The sequence below is a fragment of the Impatiens glandulifera genome, chromosome 6 (genome assembly GCF_907164915.1).
Source record: "Impatiens glandulifera chromosome 6, dImpGla2.1, whole genome shotgun sequence".
NCBI classification, from domain to species: domain Eukaryota; kingdom Viridiplantae; phylum Streptophyta; class Magnoliopsida; order Ericales; family Balsaminaceae; genus Impatiens; species Impatiens glandulifera.
Window position 1 is genome coordinate 50,638,531 of NC_061867.1, and position 18,201 is coordinate 50,656,731.

Below are 18,201 nucleotides of genomic sequence, written 5' to 3' on the forward strand. Positions count from 1 at the left end.
TTTAGCACTAAATTCATTAAACTAATAAAGATATATCTGTTTTTATTAAATAAATAATTTTACTATATTAATCTAGCATAATTCAAGTAGATAAGGTTTAATATAAAATTTTAAATGTTCATATTGATTTTACTAATAATACTATAGAATATTACAAAATAAAAATCCTTGAAAAAAAAATACACATATCTTCACCATCATTTTATAGATTGTTGTATTATATAGCTCTATTTTGTAATTAAATATTTAACAAGCAAATATTGTGATTATTGGAGTGTTAGCATTATCTTACCAGGAATGACTCTAAAATAATTAATAAGTCTAATTATTTTTAAAATTATATATATAAAAAAAATTAAATATGTGATTTTTTTTTTTTAATTTAAGAGGGCTTACATATGCCCACCCAACTTAAGTGTCACTATCATGTATCATGGTGAGTTAAATTTCTAAAATATGTAATTATATAATTACATATTTTAGCTTAGTCTAATATTGACTAGATTTCTTAATATTATTTTATTTTAGTCTAGTGCATTGTAAGTGTCACATTTTTAAAGATGATCAAGCATCAAATAATTGAGATAAATTGTTCTCTAATGCATTAGTAGAATAAATATTTTAAATAAAATTATATATTAATTATAATAGCAACTTAAAAAACTATTAGATAAGAATAGTCCTGACACTGCCCTAGTTACATTTTTTTATCTTAATTTAACCAATATTACACCAATGATAAACAAAATTCACTTTAATATATATAAATGAGTGATTTTATTTTAAATTAAAGAAGTCTTTTAGATAATATTGATTAATAGGGTATGTATAATATTTTATATACATTTATAGAGTTTGAAATATCTCATTATACATCTATTTTATTTGAATTCACCCTATAAACAACTGGGTTTTCGAACTCGATATTCGTCCCCATAATTTACATTTTTTAAAATATCGAATGAGATGGAGAATCAAAATGGTAGGTGCAACTAGAATACATTTAAAATGTTTAATTTATACTAATTTTATTATTAGAGTCGTCACCTAATTACTTCTATATAAATTTGGAAAAACAAATATTATGCATGTTCCAACACATTTTAGAGGTTGTGTTCTTGATTCGGCGTTTAATGACACGTGAGAAATGGTCTCGACACGCACGTGTTTATTACATGACGGTCTCTATTTTAAACTTTTGGACATTTAAAAAATATATTATTTTACACTTTATTTAGTTATTACATCCTAAAACATGTGTCTAATTTTTATATCAATCTATTTTTAAGAGAACGCGTTTATATTATTGTCATAAATCTTAAGTATATATATATAATACAAATATCTATAGACGAAAAATTAAATTAAAAATGGTACATATGAACGAAATAAAATATTAATTTAAAAATAAAATAAAACTCAAACAAACTCTTATTTAAAATTATTTATTTACTTTTATTAAAATAATATTTATTGGTAGCAGTATTTACTTAAATTCCGACCGTTCTAAAAAACTGTTGGTATAAGGTAAGGAGCGGAAAATTTTCTTTTGGCGGAAGAATAAACGCCGATGGATTTCATTGAAATCTCTTGGGGAAAAAAAATTGGTACTAGTATCAACAAATATAAATATCATTTCTACACACTTGAATATTCTATATTCTTTAGACACCTCAATTCAACTATTGTTAGAGAGCCCTTTAGTATGCTCGTGATTATGTAATAAATCCAACAAGAGATTTAAAATTTCAAACATGAAAACAATAATACTTTTTCGATTCATCTCATCCAACAAATAAGGCTAGCAGATCACCAACAAAATCTTACTTGTTAAAAAAAACGACTCTGAGAGTTGTATATTCTCAGCCTCCTAGCCTAGCGATAACAGGAGTTGTATATCCCCAGCCTCTTTGAGAGGTCATGAGTTCGACAAGCCTAGCAATAACAGGAGTTGTATATCCCCAGCCTCTTTGAGAGGTCATGAGTTCGAGCTTGTCAGGAGCCAAGTTTTGTGCCTAGTTAAATGATTAATTGTGTTTGTAGACCATGTATGCTTAACCCTCTTGTGGTCACAATTTTTTTATATATATTTTTTTGATTACTTAGAGATGATTTTGGGAACTCAACACAAACAATATAGAACCGTTAGTATTTAAACCATTAGCTTCAGTTCCCTTTTTTGAGTTCAAGTACCTGTTACTAGAAAAGAGACTAATACGTCAGCCGCTTGAAAAGAACATGATCAAGTCCCAACAACACCGTCATCGTCGAATGAGAGTAACAACACCGTCATCGTCTTAGTTTGCAACATAACATTATTGTCTAAGCAACATTATTGTCTAAAAATGGAACAAAATAGTTGCGTCGTTGTTTGAGAATAAAGCTGAAAAATCTTCAAAAGACGAATGTGAGAGCTTTGTTTGTAGTATTAAGAAAAATATATAAAAAAAAATGAATATATCAAAGTGTAAGGAATCTCTGCTTATTTTCAACATAAAAATGTTGTTATAACATTTTAAATGATTTTAAATTTTAAGGATTAAATTCAAATAAAAAAAAATATAAAATGAATCCTTTCAAACAAAATTATGTATAAAATATATTAAATGTAAGAAGAGCATTATATTTATTATTCAATGAAAAATTAAAATAAAGATTGAAATTGGTCCAATAAATTATTGGATAGGTATGAAGGTATAAATTGACTTTATTATCACCTTTATGCTTTTAGCTTTTAGATTGGGCCGTCCAAGTAAATGGGCTGTCGTAGCCTAGGCTAAGAATATTATTATGAGGATTTTATTTAATTAATGTAAGAGTATGGCAAGTTATTACAGTTGACAAACAAGTACAAGATAATATTTAAAAATTAGGCCCATATGTAAGACCATTTATTTTTTTAGAATATCATATTTAGATAGAGATGGTCTCAAAACAGATGTATTATTGATAATATTTAAAAAATAAGCATCTCAATTGTCACTTTATCTTGTGGTTATGTAAACAAAATTCTCTACCTACAAAAATAAAATAAACTCTCCAATAAGTTGGAAATTCATTTTTTTTTATTGGCCCCTTCCATGATATTTTTAACATATGAGGATGTCTTATTTTTATTTTCATCATTAAAATTTAAGTTGGTGTTTTATTAATTTTTTTTTTTAGCATTTTGTATCTAGGTTTTATAATTCAAATAATATTTTCTATAGTTTGTGAATTGTTTGTTATTCAAACTTTCTGATTGTTGTGATCATTTCTCAAGTCTTTGTTTGGTCTCCTTTTTAGTTTTAACAACGAAGATAAAATTATTGAATCTGGATTTATTTTTCATTTTTTCAATAAAGAGTCACTATAACATATCTTTTAGTTAGAGGTCGTTTTATCGGTATATCTAATTATTTTAATGAGTTTCTCATTTTTTTTTATCATATACTTAGTTGACAGAATCTATTTTCGATTTTGCTTACCAACTCTCAATCAAGGACAATTTCATTTCACTTAAAATATTTGGTAAAAATTGATCTGACATTTTTTAATTGATTTATTTGACTTACTTTATTTCATCTCTCATAGTTACTCTAAATAAATTATAATTTTTTTAATATTTTTTTTATTAAATTTTAATTATTACAAATATTTTATATTATTTAATAAACAGATTTTTATTTAGTTATTTTGATTTTATTAACCTTATTTTATAATTTAATTTTAAATATTAAATTTTAAATATGTAACTCATTATTTGAATTAATAAAAATTAATTTATTTTAAAAAGTATATATTTTATTTTGTTTAAAAGTATGTATTTCATCTTTTTAATTAATGATTTGATTTAAAATAATAAAATATTTTGAAATTTTATTTTTATATTTTTAAATAAAATTAATAATTTTAATTTATATATATAATCTATTTATAACTAATAAAATTAATGATAATTTAAAATAAAATATGTTTAAACAAATTTTATTTTAAAAATATTAAAATTTATACTATATATATATTACATTTTATTTAGAATAACTATTAAAAAACATACTAACCAACCACTTATTAGTTTTAAGTAATAATATTTTAAATTTTAAAAAATAAAATTAATCATTTTAATTTATATATATAATTCTATTTATAATATATATATATATAATATTTATTTGTTAGAATAATTTCATAATATTAAAAAATATATTTTTATTTTTCAAATATAATTCTATTTTTATAATACATTATTATTTATTAAAAATAGTTCATAAAATAAAATTATTATCTCAAAATGTTCTAATCAATTCTTGACCAGATTTCTCCTTCACATGTAAGACGCAATCAATGATTGTTGAAGCGATTTTCTGAATCTTCTTCGTAAGTAATCTCAATCTACGCGCAGACAAGTTCATGAATGAAATCGATTCTAGTATGTTGTTTTTTTTTTCTTCAATCATTATATACAGGCTACACTTAATCTATCTCAGTTCAATTTCCTAATTACGGTGAAATCTTCGTCAAATGTTCATGTGCAGTCAAGAAATTAGTCACTTTATGATATTTTCCTTCACATTGTCCTGTTGATGGAGTCTCTATATATACTTTACTGTTTTCATTAAACAGGTTGATTTTGAAGTCATTTTGTAGAGTTACTAGGAGGATTGATGAAATGTCTACTGCTTTTTCCTCATTCTCTTAATGATGTATTTAGGTTTTCAGTCTGAAAATGCTCCTGAGGATAAAATCAACAGCAATCATTAGACAAGATAGATTTCCCTATGTCTGTTTCTGCAATTATTTAATATCTTTCTGCAATAATTTGTTTGTAATCCGTTGTGTTTGATGTCATGAACTTGTAGTTGTTTTATTCCGTTTTCTCTTTAAAATCAAGTCTAGGGTTTGTCTAGTTTGATACAAATTACTCATGTCAGTTTTTTCCCTTTTGGGGATTTTATCGTTCCCCCCCCAAAAAAAAGAAGTTATCCAGGGATACTTGATGATGTGTCACTTTTTGATTCAATTGGACGCTCCAATAACCGAAATCGAAAGAGAAGTAAGTTTAAGTTCCTATTTTCTGAAGTATTATTGTATGATTTTGTTGGAAAAAGAAGTAAAAAATTGTCTCCAATCATGATGGTCTGACCAATTCAATGTTGAATGATGATTTTATTAAAGATCTGTGTAATGTTATGATCCTTACCTCAAAATGTTTTAGGCTGCTAGAATTGATTGTTTGTGCATAAATGTTGCTAAAGTAAGAACAATTCAACGCTACGTAGTGTTATATTTCTTGTTGACTATTGATGTGGTATTTACTAATAACACCAATATCCTTTATATTAGGAGTTCCGAGAAATCAATAGAGAAAAAGGAAATCTATGACAGGAGACACTAATGAAAGGACCTGGAACTTTGCCATTGGAGAGCCTTTTAACAATATTCCAATGTATAACAACATCTGTATATGTCGATTGTATCGATGAAGGAGACCCGAGAAAATGAAGATATGGCAGTTGATAGCCATGAGCTCATGTCTGATTGTTCTCTTGCAAATATTCAGTCCATGCAGTGCAAAATTCATTACCAAAGGAGGGAACTTTTGCCCTAGAAGGTTCAACTAGATACAGGTGTACAGCGACATAAGATATGCCATTTAGGAACTATCACTTAATCCTAATATTCTATTTGTAAGTAGCTTTGAATTCATGGAACTATGTTCTGAATGAAATGCAGAATTTGGATAAAAGATGAATTTATCTTCATGGTCTATGATTTTCTTGCATTTGCTTGAAGTCCAATGTAGCTAGCCTAACTAGTATTACTTTCTAAGCATAGTTATGCCAGTTTGTCTACAATGTATTAAGATTTGGTCCATGTTTCAAGATGTGTATTCGAAATTACATGCTTCTGCTTGCATTATTTGTTCCTTTTGCACTTTTGATAAAGGTGAATATTGGTTGGTGGCTTGTACAAAGAGTGAGGTTTGGATACTAACAAATGGCCATTTGGAAATACTCCAATCCGGATCCAAACGATCCAAATGAGAAAATCTCCTAGCTAGAACTATGGTCCCATTTTAAAACACTTTATTAGCGGTTTCTTGTATGATTTCTTCCTGAAAGAGGGTCAAATCCAATCCATTGAGCCCAAAACAATTCACCAGCTTGATAATCTGGTAAGTGGTAAGTGAATGGCTGTTTTATCTTCTTCTTTAATTTGCATGGGCATCACTACTTCATATTTCTCTAGTAAGACAATGCAAATATGCTGAGTGAAATTCATCATTCTACAGTCCTATCTGAAATAGCTTGAATTTCCATATATGGAGGTCAGACTTTCTATAGTAGAGACAGAATGGGTTAGAACCCATACCTTTTCTGTTTCCTTATGAGTACTTCTGCAGTGAACATTTTTAAATTTCTGATTTTTCTTTTCCTTTTTCCAGAACTGGGACTGTTCTTTTAGCTTTCTGTACATAGACAAATAAAAACATCCCTTCTCTGGGCATCACATGCTGTTTCCACATGTTGATGGTTATGATCATCTTTCTGAAGCCTCCAGGTTTAGATTTATTAAACCAACATTAAGTTCTTGATCCTTGAAACCACATATTTCGATTATACCCGATTCTGTTTTCAAATATTGACACATTGTGTTCAAACTCAGTGAGTTCATTTCATTTTAAGACTATTTAGATTTTTGCCAGTTTTAATTGAAAATCTAACAAATTTCTATTATCATATAGATTAATTACAGTTCATTGAGAATGAGCTTACATGGAAATGGAAATGGAGGAACTAGTCATTTATAACAGTCATGGTGACAGCTAGCTTTGGCCAACTGGGTTGAGAGGATCTGTCCAATGCCACGTGTTAGGGCTTTAATAATAGATCTGGAAGATTAGTTGGGTTAATTTATGCCATTGAATTTTTGGGTTTAATTCTTGCTGCCTTAAATCTTTCAGGATTCAGTCCCTACACAACAACGCGGTGAGTTGAATTTCTAGCCCGAATTTCGATTCAGGTAAGACTCTCTATGTCTCAGTAGAGTTGACTTTTGTCCCAGTAAATATGTGCATTCAAGAGGGTCAAAAGTCAAAATAACTGGTTATGAATCTCACATTTAATAGTTATTTTTTCTCTCATTTTAGCATTAACTTAACTTTGAAAGTTCACAAGATTACCTTGTCAAAGAAAATAGGATCTTGAATTAGTTAGAAAAAATCTTGACAATACCCCCCCAAACTAGCCCTAGGCCAAAAACAATATTTGTTATTATTTTTTGTTATATTGAAAACATATAACAAATGAAATATTGTCTAGTTGATTAAATTCTATAATAATATTTATTATAGTCTCAGGTTCAAACCTTGTAAGATTAGATTTTTTAATTTTCTTTTAGGGTGTCCTATTCTAGATTATTTAACAAAAAAATATCATGATTGATGTCAGCTTGATCAAAGTTGTTGTTTTTTTTATACCAAAGTCCTTAATATCACAATCATATTTTCTTTTTCAACTATCCATTCACTCAATATATAAACCAAAATATTAAAATACCCTTACTTTATTTTTATAAAATTTAAATATACATTACAATTAAAAACCCAAATAACTTACTTTTTCATTGGTATATTTTTTCAAAAAATCTGAATAACCCAACATCAAACAAGCTCCAAGTAAAGCTAAATATATATATACAAAAATGATAGTTTTGTTTGTTTTGAACTAACATTTTCAATCTATAATTTAATATTGTAAATTATTCTTTATGAAAAACCTCATCTTCATCTTGCTTCCTGAAATTGGCTTAAATGACTTCTCACCATCACTTCTTAGTTAACTCCTTTTAATTTTTTAGGTTAACCAAAAATTGATATAGAAAATGAGTTTTTTTTAGTAGACTTTTAGGCAAGACCCTAATGAGTATTTAAGTAGGAAAAGTACTAAAAGGAATCCATTATTAATTTTTGGTAAAAAATACAATCACGTAATACAAGAAGATGCATTAAATTGTTGGGAGGTTGCTCACCCAACTCTAACCAGATGAAAGTAATAAGGTAAGCTAACTCTATACTGCATAATTATAAAACAATAATTCATCAGTTTAAGAAGAAACAAAAAACTTCACAATCTTCAAGAATCTAGACCAACTAATCTCATTTACTGCTTTCCTCTAAACTAAGTCTACTGACTTAAATGCTCTTTTCTTCTTTTTATGAGCAGAATTAGTTGAGTATATATCTTTATTAGTAGATTATTTGGAGATTATGGTAAATGAAAATCCTTTGTAGTTTTTGGCTTGTTTCAGTTATGGTATTTATTTGAAAACTTTGGTCCGATCAAAGTGCATTAATGGCTATGCATCTGGTGGTTAGATAGATGGTGAGACTCAATGTGTAACAGACTGGCCTCAGTAATTGCTCTTCATCTTCTTTTCACCTATAAAACCTCTCTCATGTCCATCCTTCAATTCACTATACACTTCATCTTCATCATGCATCATAACCCACTTCTCACATAATTTCTTCTTCAAAAGTTTCAAGCTTTTCAATCTTTCTTTTTCATTTTGGAGAAATGGATTTATCAGTGGCATTACTGTTATTCACAGGAGTAACAGTCTATCTATTATGGTTTACCTTCATTTCAAAACCATTGAAAGGTCCACGAGTCTGGCCTATAGTTGGGAGTTTACCTGGTTTGATCGAGAATGGAGACCGCATGCATGAATGGATTGCTGACAACCTTCGAGCCTGCGGTGGTACATACCAAACATGTATCTGTGCCATACCTTTCCTGGCTAGGAAACAGGGTCTCGTGACAGTTACATGTGATCCCAAGAATCTCGAACATATACTCAAATCGAGGTTCGAGAATTACCCGAAAGGACCCACTTGGCAATCTGTCTTTCATGACTTGCTTGGTCAAGGAATCTTTAACTCAGATGGAGATACTTGGAGGTTTCAGAGGAAAACCGCTGCTCATGAGTTCACGACAAGGACACTTCGTCAAGCCATGGCGAGATGGGTGACTCGAGCTATTAAGATGAGGTTTTGTCCTATACTAGAAATGGCTCAGTATGAGAAAAGAACGGTAGATCTTCAAGATTTGCTACTTCGGTTAACTTTCGATAACATTTGTGGGTTGGCATTTGGGAAGGATCCGGAAACGCTGGCGATTGATCTCCCGGATAATGTATTCGCTTCAGCATTCGATCGCGCGACGGAGGCTTCACTTCAACGGTTTATATTGCCGGAAATCATTTGGAAGGCGAAGAAACGGTTGAGGCTCGGTTTGGAAGTTAGTTTGACAAGGAGTCTAGAACATGTAGACCGTTACATGTCGAATATCATTAATACACGTAAGCAAGAGCTTTTGGAGACTAGTCATTATACTAAAACTGAAGTTGAAGATGAAGATCGTCACGACGATTTACTCTCGAGGTTCATGAAGAACAAGGATTGCAATTCGGATTCAGATTCGGATTCAATTCTACAACACGTGGTCCTCAATTTCATCCTAGCTGGACGCGACACGTCGTCAGTGGCGCTTTGTTGGTTCTTTTGGTCGTTAATCCAAAACCCAACTGTCGAAGAAAAGATTCTTCGCGAAATATGCTCAACTTTGATGGATACTCGCGGCGGGGATGATTTAAAAACGTGGGTAAACGAGCCACTCACGTTCGAGGAACTCGATAGATTAATCTATCTTAAAGCTGCGCTTTCCGAAACTCTTCGATTATACCCATCAGTTCCTGAAGATTCTAAGCATGCTGTATCCGACGATGTATTACCGGACGGAACATTTATTCCAGCCGGTTCGTCGGTTACTTATTCGATATATTCGGCGGGGAGAATGAAGTCAACGTGGGGCGAGGATTGTCTCGAGTTTAAGCCGGAGAGGTGGTTATCATCAGACGGGAAGAGATTCACTATGCATAGTTCATATAAGTTTGTGGCGTTCAATGCGGGTCCTAGGATTTGTTTGGGGAAGGATTTGGCTTATTTACAAATGAAATCAATTGCGGCTTCACTTTTGTTGAGACATAGTTTAACGGTGGCAAATGGGCATAGGATTGAACAAAAGATGTCGTTAACGTTGTTTATGAAACACGGGCTTAAAGTGAATGTTCATAAGAGGGAATTGGGATCGGTTTTGGATCGGATAATGGAAGAGAGGTTGGCCGTGGCCGGCGCCGGCGAAGGTGAGAAGGTTGTTGAGGAGAATTAAAGAGAGTTTGATGAGGTTGTTGGAATGGTTAAATTATAAGATTTACCATTATTATTGTTATTCAAAATATGGGGACATATTACAGGTTGGCTTTCTTTATTGGAGTGTTTGTTGGGGTGCTTTCATTTCATTGAAACTCTCCCACATGCATGCTATAATATCCACAGTGGGAAGAGGGGAGAAGTTATTATTTTTTATTTGGAGATTTTTAATTGTTTTTATTTGTTATATTTCATTATTTAAGATTGATCCTATATAAAATAATTAATGAGGGTTATATATATTATTTGAGTATTTGGAAATGAAATGATTGATTTTGATTGAGAGAAATGGAAGTAGGCAATAGAATCAACTTGGAATGTTTCATAGATCTGTGTTCTTTTGTTTGTTTGTTGTTTTGTTCCTCTTTGGGGTTCTTCTGATGGATCTGGGAAATTTTGCACAAATTTCCAAGATTGCAGAAAATGGTGGTTTGGATCAAGGTGATTTTGTTTGTGTACTTGTATTTATTTTCTTGTACACCTTTTTGGCTTATAGAGTTTTCATCTTGTACACATTTTTGGCTTATGGAGTTTTCATCAAAGATAAGTGTATTTTAGTAATTTTATTAAAAAAAATTAGTTTTTTTAGAACGCTGGTTCCGCTTCTCATATGAAACGCGACTAATCCTTACAGGTTAAGTATATAGCTCGCAAACACACCTAATCAGACGCAAAAATTGCCGTCTAACATGTTCAAATTCAGGACCTCCGAAAGGCCGAAAATATCCACGTCCACATCTTTTTGTTGCTTTTTATATAAAGCAAAAAAAACATATTACTCTATAAAATTTTCAAGTCTCATTCCCACTAATGACCTATATGTTGATTTCTCACAAATCATTGTAATTGTTCATAGTTAGGTAAATGTTCATTTGATTATAATCTTCCAATGATTTTGAAGTTAGGCCAAACTTTGATGGGACCTTGTGTTATTCCTCAAAAGTTTACAATATTGCATTTTAAATGTAACTCATAAGATTATAGTTTTATATAAGCATACAAAAAAATGTTAAAATAACAAATAAAAAAATTTGGCTAGGATCATGGCCAGATCTATGGTATGGATCAGGCAAAAAAGAAAAAAAAAAGTGATATAAATCTCTAATTTTATTTTATATTCAATTTAATTCATTATTTACTTCTCTATATAAAAAAAATGGTAAAATTTACCGTATACTCCAATGCATATGCTCTTGATTTTTACCGTAGAAGTTGACAATACAATGCATATGCTTTCTAGTATGAGACCAAACGGAGATCTTGAACTGCCCCACAATTTGGCTATTTTTGGTTAATTTTAACATTATAACTAATTAATATTTAGTCCTCTAAAATCAAATATTTATTTTTTTGGAATAGTAACTTAATTTTATTTTTAATACTAAGGATTTAACTTCATCTTTTGAAAATGGATAGTCATAGGTGATAGAAAACACAGAATATTGGGTACTTTCTAAAGAAATCCCTCAATCTTTGAAGGAGGTTCAATTTGATACTTAATTCTTTTTTATATTGAGCATAGAAGATCAACTCTTATCAAAGTTCACTTTGATATTTGAAGGTAGATCTTGTCTCAAAATTACTATGAATTTATATAAAAAATACAATGTTGTAAACAATGAAGATACACTTTAATAAATATAGAGTAAAATGAAATAGAGATACTTTAATACTTCTGCCAAAACTGTTTCAAATATGTTCTCTCATTAAAAAAAAAACTTAATCATATATAAGAATGATAATAGCATTATGCCGAAATGAAACATGAGCACACCTAATAGAATATTATGATTTTTTTTCAAGTTGTAGTTTATCGAAGATGAAGTAGGCATGATATTTAAATGTTTATTATATTCACATTAAACATACACACAAAAAACTCTATGATTAATTATATTCATAAAAATAATAACATAATTTTAATGAAAAGGTCTAAAAATAGTCATACATGGTTATATAAGTACATAATTAAATTTTAGTTATAAATTGTGGGTTAAAATGATCAAAATATTAAAATAGTTTCTAGTTTAATGATTATGTAAATATGTAAATATAAAGAAGTCAATACACTAAGAGTTCATTTCAAATTTGTCAAATATGTTTAGGGCTTATTTATGGTTTTACCCAATTTTAAAGATGAAATCATCATAAATATATTTTAAATTATAGTTTTGATTACCACTATAATTTTGGATAGGTAAAATCCATCTAATATAGAACAAAAATAATAGATTGAATAACCTAAATCAAACCAATCAAATTGAACAACTAACCATTTATGAAACTGTTAAACCGAAGACAAACAGTTTATTTGTTCAGTGTAGTGAATGTCCATCAGACTAACCAATTATAATTTAGTTACACCCTATAGTTGATATCTAAAAATTTCTTTGTTATTTAATTTTTTTCAAAAGCAAATTTGAATAATAATTGTTGACAAATGAATGAAATTGAATAAATCTACATAACCGATCTTTTAACTGATCAAGAAATCAAAATCAACTTCTCAAACCAATTTAGTTGAACATTTCAGTGTATAAACTCAACTAATCAAACTATTTACACCCTAGTTGTAACAAATGAAGTTCTATCCCACTTACTTACCACAAGACTTATCTAAATTTTAATTTTACGTAAAAAAAAGACATTATTAATCATTCATCCCAAAATAATCTCCAAATAACCCACTAATTTATTAAACAATTTTTTCATAAAAAAAGCCATAAAACCAAGATCAATTGAAAATAAACCAACCCAAAATGACCTGGTTTTATAGATCAAGGCAAGTAATACCATACAAATAACATAGTTCATAAACATTACACCCAATAAAAAAGAACAATACTAGGGCTTTTATAGCCTTACAATTAATAGCTAATAATAATCTTATTTATTTAGAATACATAGATTCCAACTTCCCATCATTCCCACCCAACAACATATACTTATCTTTCCTAGTCAATTGAGTACATTCAAATCCCAAAACCCCACCCAAAACCTTCTGAACATGATTCGCCACATCAAACGCCGATTTCCCACCCCCATTACAAGTCATCTCCGCCGGCAACTTATCCAAAAAAGTTATCTCATAAGTCGGTCTAGGATTCATAAAATAGAAATAAGGATCCCAAAACTTAACTCCCCTAGCACAAGTCCCATGAAACATATTCTCCTTGTAATTCATCGCAACCGGCACAATCCTATCGCTCAATTCAGCAAACAAAGCGCTGAATCGAAGAAGGTACGGCTCTCTACAAGTCGTACCTTCTGGACACACAACTAAATCTCCCTTTTCCAGAATAGATTTAATCATGGCCGCGTCTTTCTCGCGGTCACGCGTTAAAGCTACGGCCGGGATTGGTGACATGAAACGAGAGAGTTTACTTACGCTGTAGGTAACGCATGAGACTTTGCGTTTTAAACCTATAGCTATTATAATTGGGTCGAGTGGTGATCGATGGTTGCAGACATAGAGGTTTCCTGGTGTCCCGGGGGAAGGTGGGGGTGGTGGGTTTCCTTTGATTATTAAATTGATGCCGAGGAGACGATATGTGTAACGCACTATGCGTTCTGGGAGGGGGAGATTGCCGTAAACGCGGATTAGGGATAGGATGAAACCGAATGGGAGCCAGATGAAGGTTAAGAGTGCGTTTAGTGGGGTTGGTCTTTGGACTAAACGACCGTCATGAAATATGATTCGGGTCTTTAGTTCACTGGCTGGGATTGGACGTGCTGATTTATCTGGGTGCACCATGTATGCTTCCTGTATTATATATATATATTTTATTAACCAAATCAAACAGACACTATCTAAAAAATAAATAAACTAGCCTACTTATATATGGTACAAAATAATTGATTGATATAAATAACACATATCACAAACACTTTAATATATACCATTTATTAATGTACTAGCTTTTATTAAATGTGATTGTGATTTGTGATACTCTCTATATTTTTTTGTATTGAACATATTATGATTTTATTTAATGAAAGATTTAAGAAACACAATGCATTATCTATAATTCAATTACTTAATTTAATGGGTTTTTGATAAAAAAAAAACAATATTAATAATGTAATGATATTGAAAAACTTTATAATGATTTTGCTTAAACCTACATCATAGACTAAGTAGTAGGTACATAAAGGTTACCAAAAATAGGGTACATGAAGTTAGTATGTATACTCATATTTCCCCCCTTTTATCCAATTATGAAAATTTAGGAAATAATTATAGCTCCTTTTATCATTTCTTCATAATTCATGTTTTGTTTACAATTACTTTATCAAAATGAATGCTTTGTCCTTATGTAGGCCAAAGAATTGTACTTTACTAAAATGAGATAGTACTTGTTTGATGTAATCCAAACAAATCAACCTATATTTAAATAACTCAAATAAATTATTTTTTATTTATTAAACAATTAGGAAAAAAAGAAAAAATTAAATGGTTGTCTTAGCTGTCTTCAACTACCAACCATGACTAAGAAATTAAATGTGAAAATGGACTTAATTAATTAATAGCACAGCCTAGAATATTATAGAGTACAAAAGTAATTTTTAAGAACTACAAAAAAAAAAAGTCCTATCCAGTGGTTTTAAACATGCCTGGAGCCAACTCTATTATGATGACGGTTGGGAATTATTAATGCTATTAGACCCCACAAAAATAAAAAGCCACAAAAGTTTGTTATGTTGTAATAATATTTCGTTCAACTACCCATACCAAATTTATGAGAAAGAGACAGATAAATTATATTGTGACATTTTAAATTAAGTAGTTTTTATTCATTTTAAGAAATTAATCAATTTTAATTAACCATTTTAAAGAGATTGACATGTTTTAATATGTAACAAGTCTATCTTATTAAAGAAAATAAGTGATTATATCTATGTGAATGAGACTTGAAGTTATAAGTAATGATGAATGCATTTTAATATTTATTATTAAAAGTCATATCTACTATCCATAACTATATTAATATACAAGTTTAACATCATTAAAAACAACTTCAAAATTCTAGATCTTTTAAATATTTAGTTTAGAAATAGTTAATACATTTAAAAAAAATGTTAGTATAATCATTTAAATGAGTTCAACCTTTAGCTTATTTGAAAAACAAATTGGACCCAAAAAACAATTAATGTCTTCTCTAGACATAAATTCAAATGATTTTACATTTTAAAATAGAATTGGGCTATACAATATTTTAAAAAAGTATTAATAATTTCTCAAAATGTTTTCAAATGACCCTTTTCAAATTTATTGTTTATCCTCCAAAGTATTCTATAAATTCGTTTATATGTTTTATACTTTAATGTTTTTAAATATTTTAAAAATATTTCTTTATCATTATTTTAATTACCCTGTATTTTTATCAAACAATTTTTTTTTGAAAAAAATACATAAACTTCCTAAAATATCCAAAATCAATCAAACCCAAAGGCTAATTTATCCTAACAAAAAAATTTGATGAATAATTGATATCTCTATCACTTTAATATGATTTTAATTTATAAATGACTAACCTAAGATCTAAATCAAACAAATTAGTAATATCTAAATTTTCATTTCCAAATTACTTTCATAAAAAATAATTCATGGGACCACAAAGCAAAATATAGTAATTCACTACTAATTGAGAATGTTTAATGGAGTCTAACAAATAACAACCATTCTCAAACATTATCCTATTTTGGAGAATGCTTTCATATTAGGAAATTAGTTCTTTAAAAAGATCCAAATGCAATAGTTCCTTGACTCGATCAATAATCTCTACACAGATTCACTTCTGAAATTAGTATGTTTATGTATTATGGTTGATTTAGTTGATACTTCATATATATCGTTTAAGCACACAAAGAACAAAATATGTCTCGAGTATAGATAAGTGGGTTCAGTTGATACTTCATCTATATATATATATCGTTTAAGCACACAAAGAACAAAGCATGTCTCGAGTATAGATCAGTGAGTTCAGTTGATATTTCACTGTAGCCTAGATAAGAATCGTTTAAGCACAACAACAATATATAACCTAATCTCGAGTATACTGTAGCCTAGATAAGAATCGTTTAAGCACAACAACAATATATAACCTAATCTCGAGTATACTGTAGCCTAGATAAGAATCGTTTAAGCACAACAACAATATATAACTTAATCTCTAGATAAGAATCGTCTAAGCACAGCAACAATATATAACCTAATCTCGAGTATAGATACTTCATCAATACTATAGCCTAGATAAGGGGATTCAGATCTATACTAATTCAATATCAGTGAAAAGGCTTAAATTAACCTAATTAGACCTACAACAAGCTCACCACATAATCAAGAAGCAAAAACAGAGCAATAGTTCCTGAACACGATAATCTCTGCACAGATTCACTTCTAAAATTAGTATGTTTTGATGTATTATGGACCGGATTCAGTTGATACTTCATCTATACTATAACCTAGATCAGTGGATTCAGATCTATACTAATCAATATCATTAAAAGCTAACCACATAGTCAAGAAGCAAAAACAGAGTATAATACGTAAAACCGCTAATACAAGATCTGAAAAGTTCTTCGTACGTACCTTGCAAATGGACATGTAATCATGATCAGATTCACGATCGCCGATCCCTATATCAGGTGAATCGTCACCAAACTCCTTCTGAATTGCAATCTTCTTCAATTTTCCAACTAGAACTCCCGGCTTCTTCACGAATCCAGTTGCTCTCCTCGTCTTCGGATTCACTTCGATTTCAGTTCCTAGAACCTTATCTCCACCTAGATATTCCTTCACGAAAGCATCCACCATTATCGTCGGATTCGCAGTAACTACAACCTTCCGATTGCATTTACTGAACACCTGAAAACTCTCCGCACGAACGTCCGCTGCGTAAAATCGCGGGAGGACTGCGCGGGAGACGAGTTCGATGTCACGGACACGGAGTCCAGCGTAGGAGATGTAGATCAGCATCTGAATCGCTAGAGCTTCAGAAATGAAGACGTAAGCTATGGCGATTATTGGAAATGAAAGGAGTAAAATGAGACCACGGAAAAGACTTCCGGCTTCGATTGCTACTAGCATAAAGTAAGGGAATGATGATCTGGATATCAGTAACGTTCCATCGAGATCAGCTGCGATTGATTGACGATTCTTTTCGGCGGCGAGATCGCAGGTTATGATCGACGGAAACTTCGGTTTTCCGGTACCGTCGGTTGTCTTCTCCGGCGACATTTCTCTCTCTATCTTTGTTTCTCTCTCTATAACTGTGTGTTCGTTTTGGCTGGGGGGTTGGGAGGGAAAGCGTTGCTTTAAATGCAGAAATGGAAATTGAAAATGACGAAATTAGCCCTGGGTAGTTTTCACGGTTTTGATTTTGTGTTGGAAAAGTTACCTTTTAGTAAATTACTCATACCTTAAAATTTTGATTTTTTTTTAATTTAAATTTAAAAATAATAATTTTATTTAATACAAAATAAAATAATTTTGTTTAATACAAAATAAAATAATAATAAATATTTGAAAATGAAAAAAATACCATGACTTTTCTTTGAAAAAGTCACATGATATCTATCTACAAAATGACATAATAATATTTATGACATTCACATATTTCTACTTTAAATTGAATTAAAAAATCTTAAAAAATATTTTTTTAATATCCAACTGTTTTCTTTAATTAAATGAGTATTAATTTATTTATTCCTCATATATATAAATGGATATATGAATAAATTTTGGAAAAAAAATTCATATAAAATGTAAGTATTTATATAACTAGTTAGACTATGAACTAATAAAAATTTATATAAATTGTATGTACTATTAAAATTTTCCCATCTAATCTCTAATAGTAATTATGGTTAATTTTTTTTAAAAAATTTATTTATTTAATATTCATTTTTTTTCTATCCTTCTTTTTTTCATTAATTAATTAATCTAT

General features: G+C 29.7%; 2 protein-coding genes across 2 annotated transcripts; one reads left to right on the top strand and one right to left on the bottom strand.

The window, feature by feature from the left end:
- Positions 1-8,279: 8,279 nt before the first annotated feature.
- LOC124941987 (cytochrome P450 86A8-like) lies at positions 8,280-10,763 on the top strand. Its single transcript, XM_047482389.1, has one exon. It carries the CDS (start codon positions 8,559-8,561, stop codon positions 10,209-10,211), a length of 1,653 nt encoding a protein of 550 aa, XP_047338345.1. The 5' UTR covers positions 8,280-8,558; the 3' UTR covers positions 10,212-10,763.
- Positions 10,764-13,011: 2,248 nt separating this feature from the next.
- Positions 13,012-17,533, bottom strand: LOC124941440 (probable glycerol-3-phosphate acyltransferase 8). Its single transcript, XM_047481768.1, has 2 exons — positions 16,845-17,533; positions 13,012-14,015 (listed from the first exon to the last, which is right to left on the bottom strand). The coding sequence occupies exons 1-2, from the start codon at positions 17,490-17,492 to the stop codon at positions 13,143-13,145; spliced, it is 1,521 nt and encodes a 506-aa protein (XP_047337724.1). The 5' UTR covers positions 17,493-17,533; the 3' UTR covers positions 13,012-13,142.
- Between the last annotated feature and the right edge of the window lie 668 nt (positions 17,534-18,201).

What these genes read in the sequence shown, in the direction of transcription:
- LOC124941440 (XM_047481768.1), bottom strand. Translation starts at nt 17,492, where the DNA reads ATGTCGCCGGAGAAGACAACCGACGGTACCGGAAAACCGAAGTTTCCG. An exon ending in ATTACATGTCCATTTGCAAG is followed by an intron (nt 14,016 to 16,844) that starts GTACGTACGAAG and finishes TATATAATACAG; the next exon opens with GAAGCATACATGGTGCACCC.
- LOC124941987 (XM_047482389.1), top strand. Translation starts at nt 8,559, where the DNA reads ATGGATTTATCAGTGGCATTACTGTTATTCACAGGAGTAACAGTCTAT.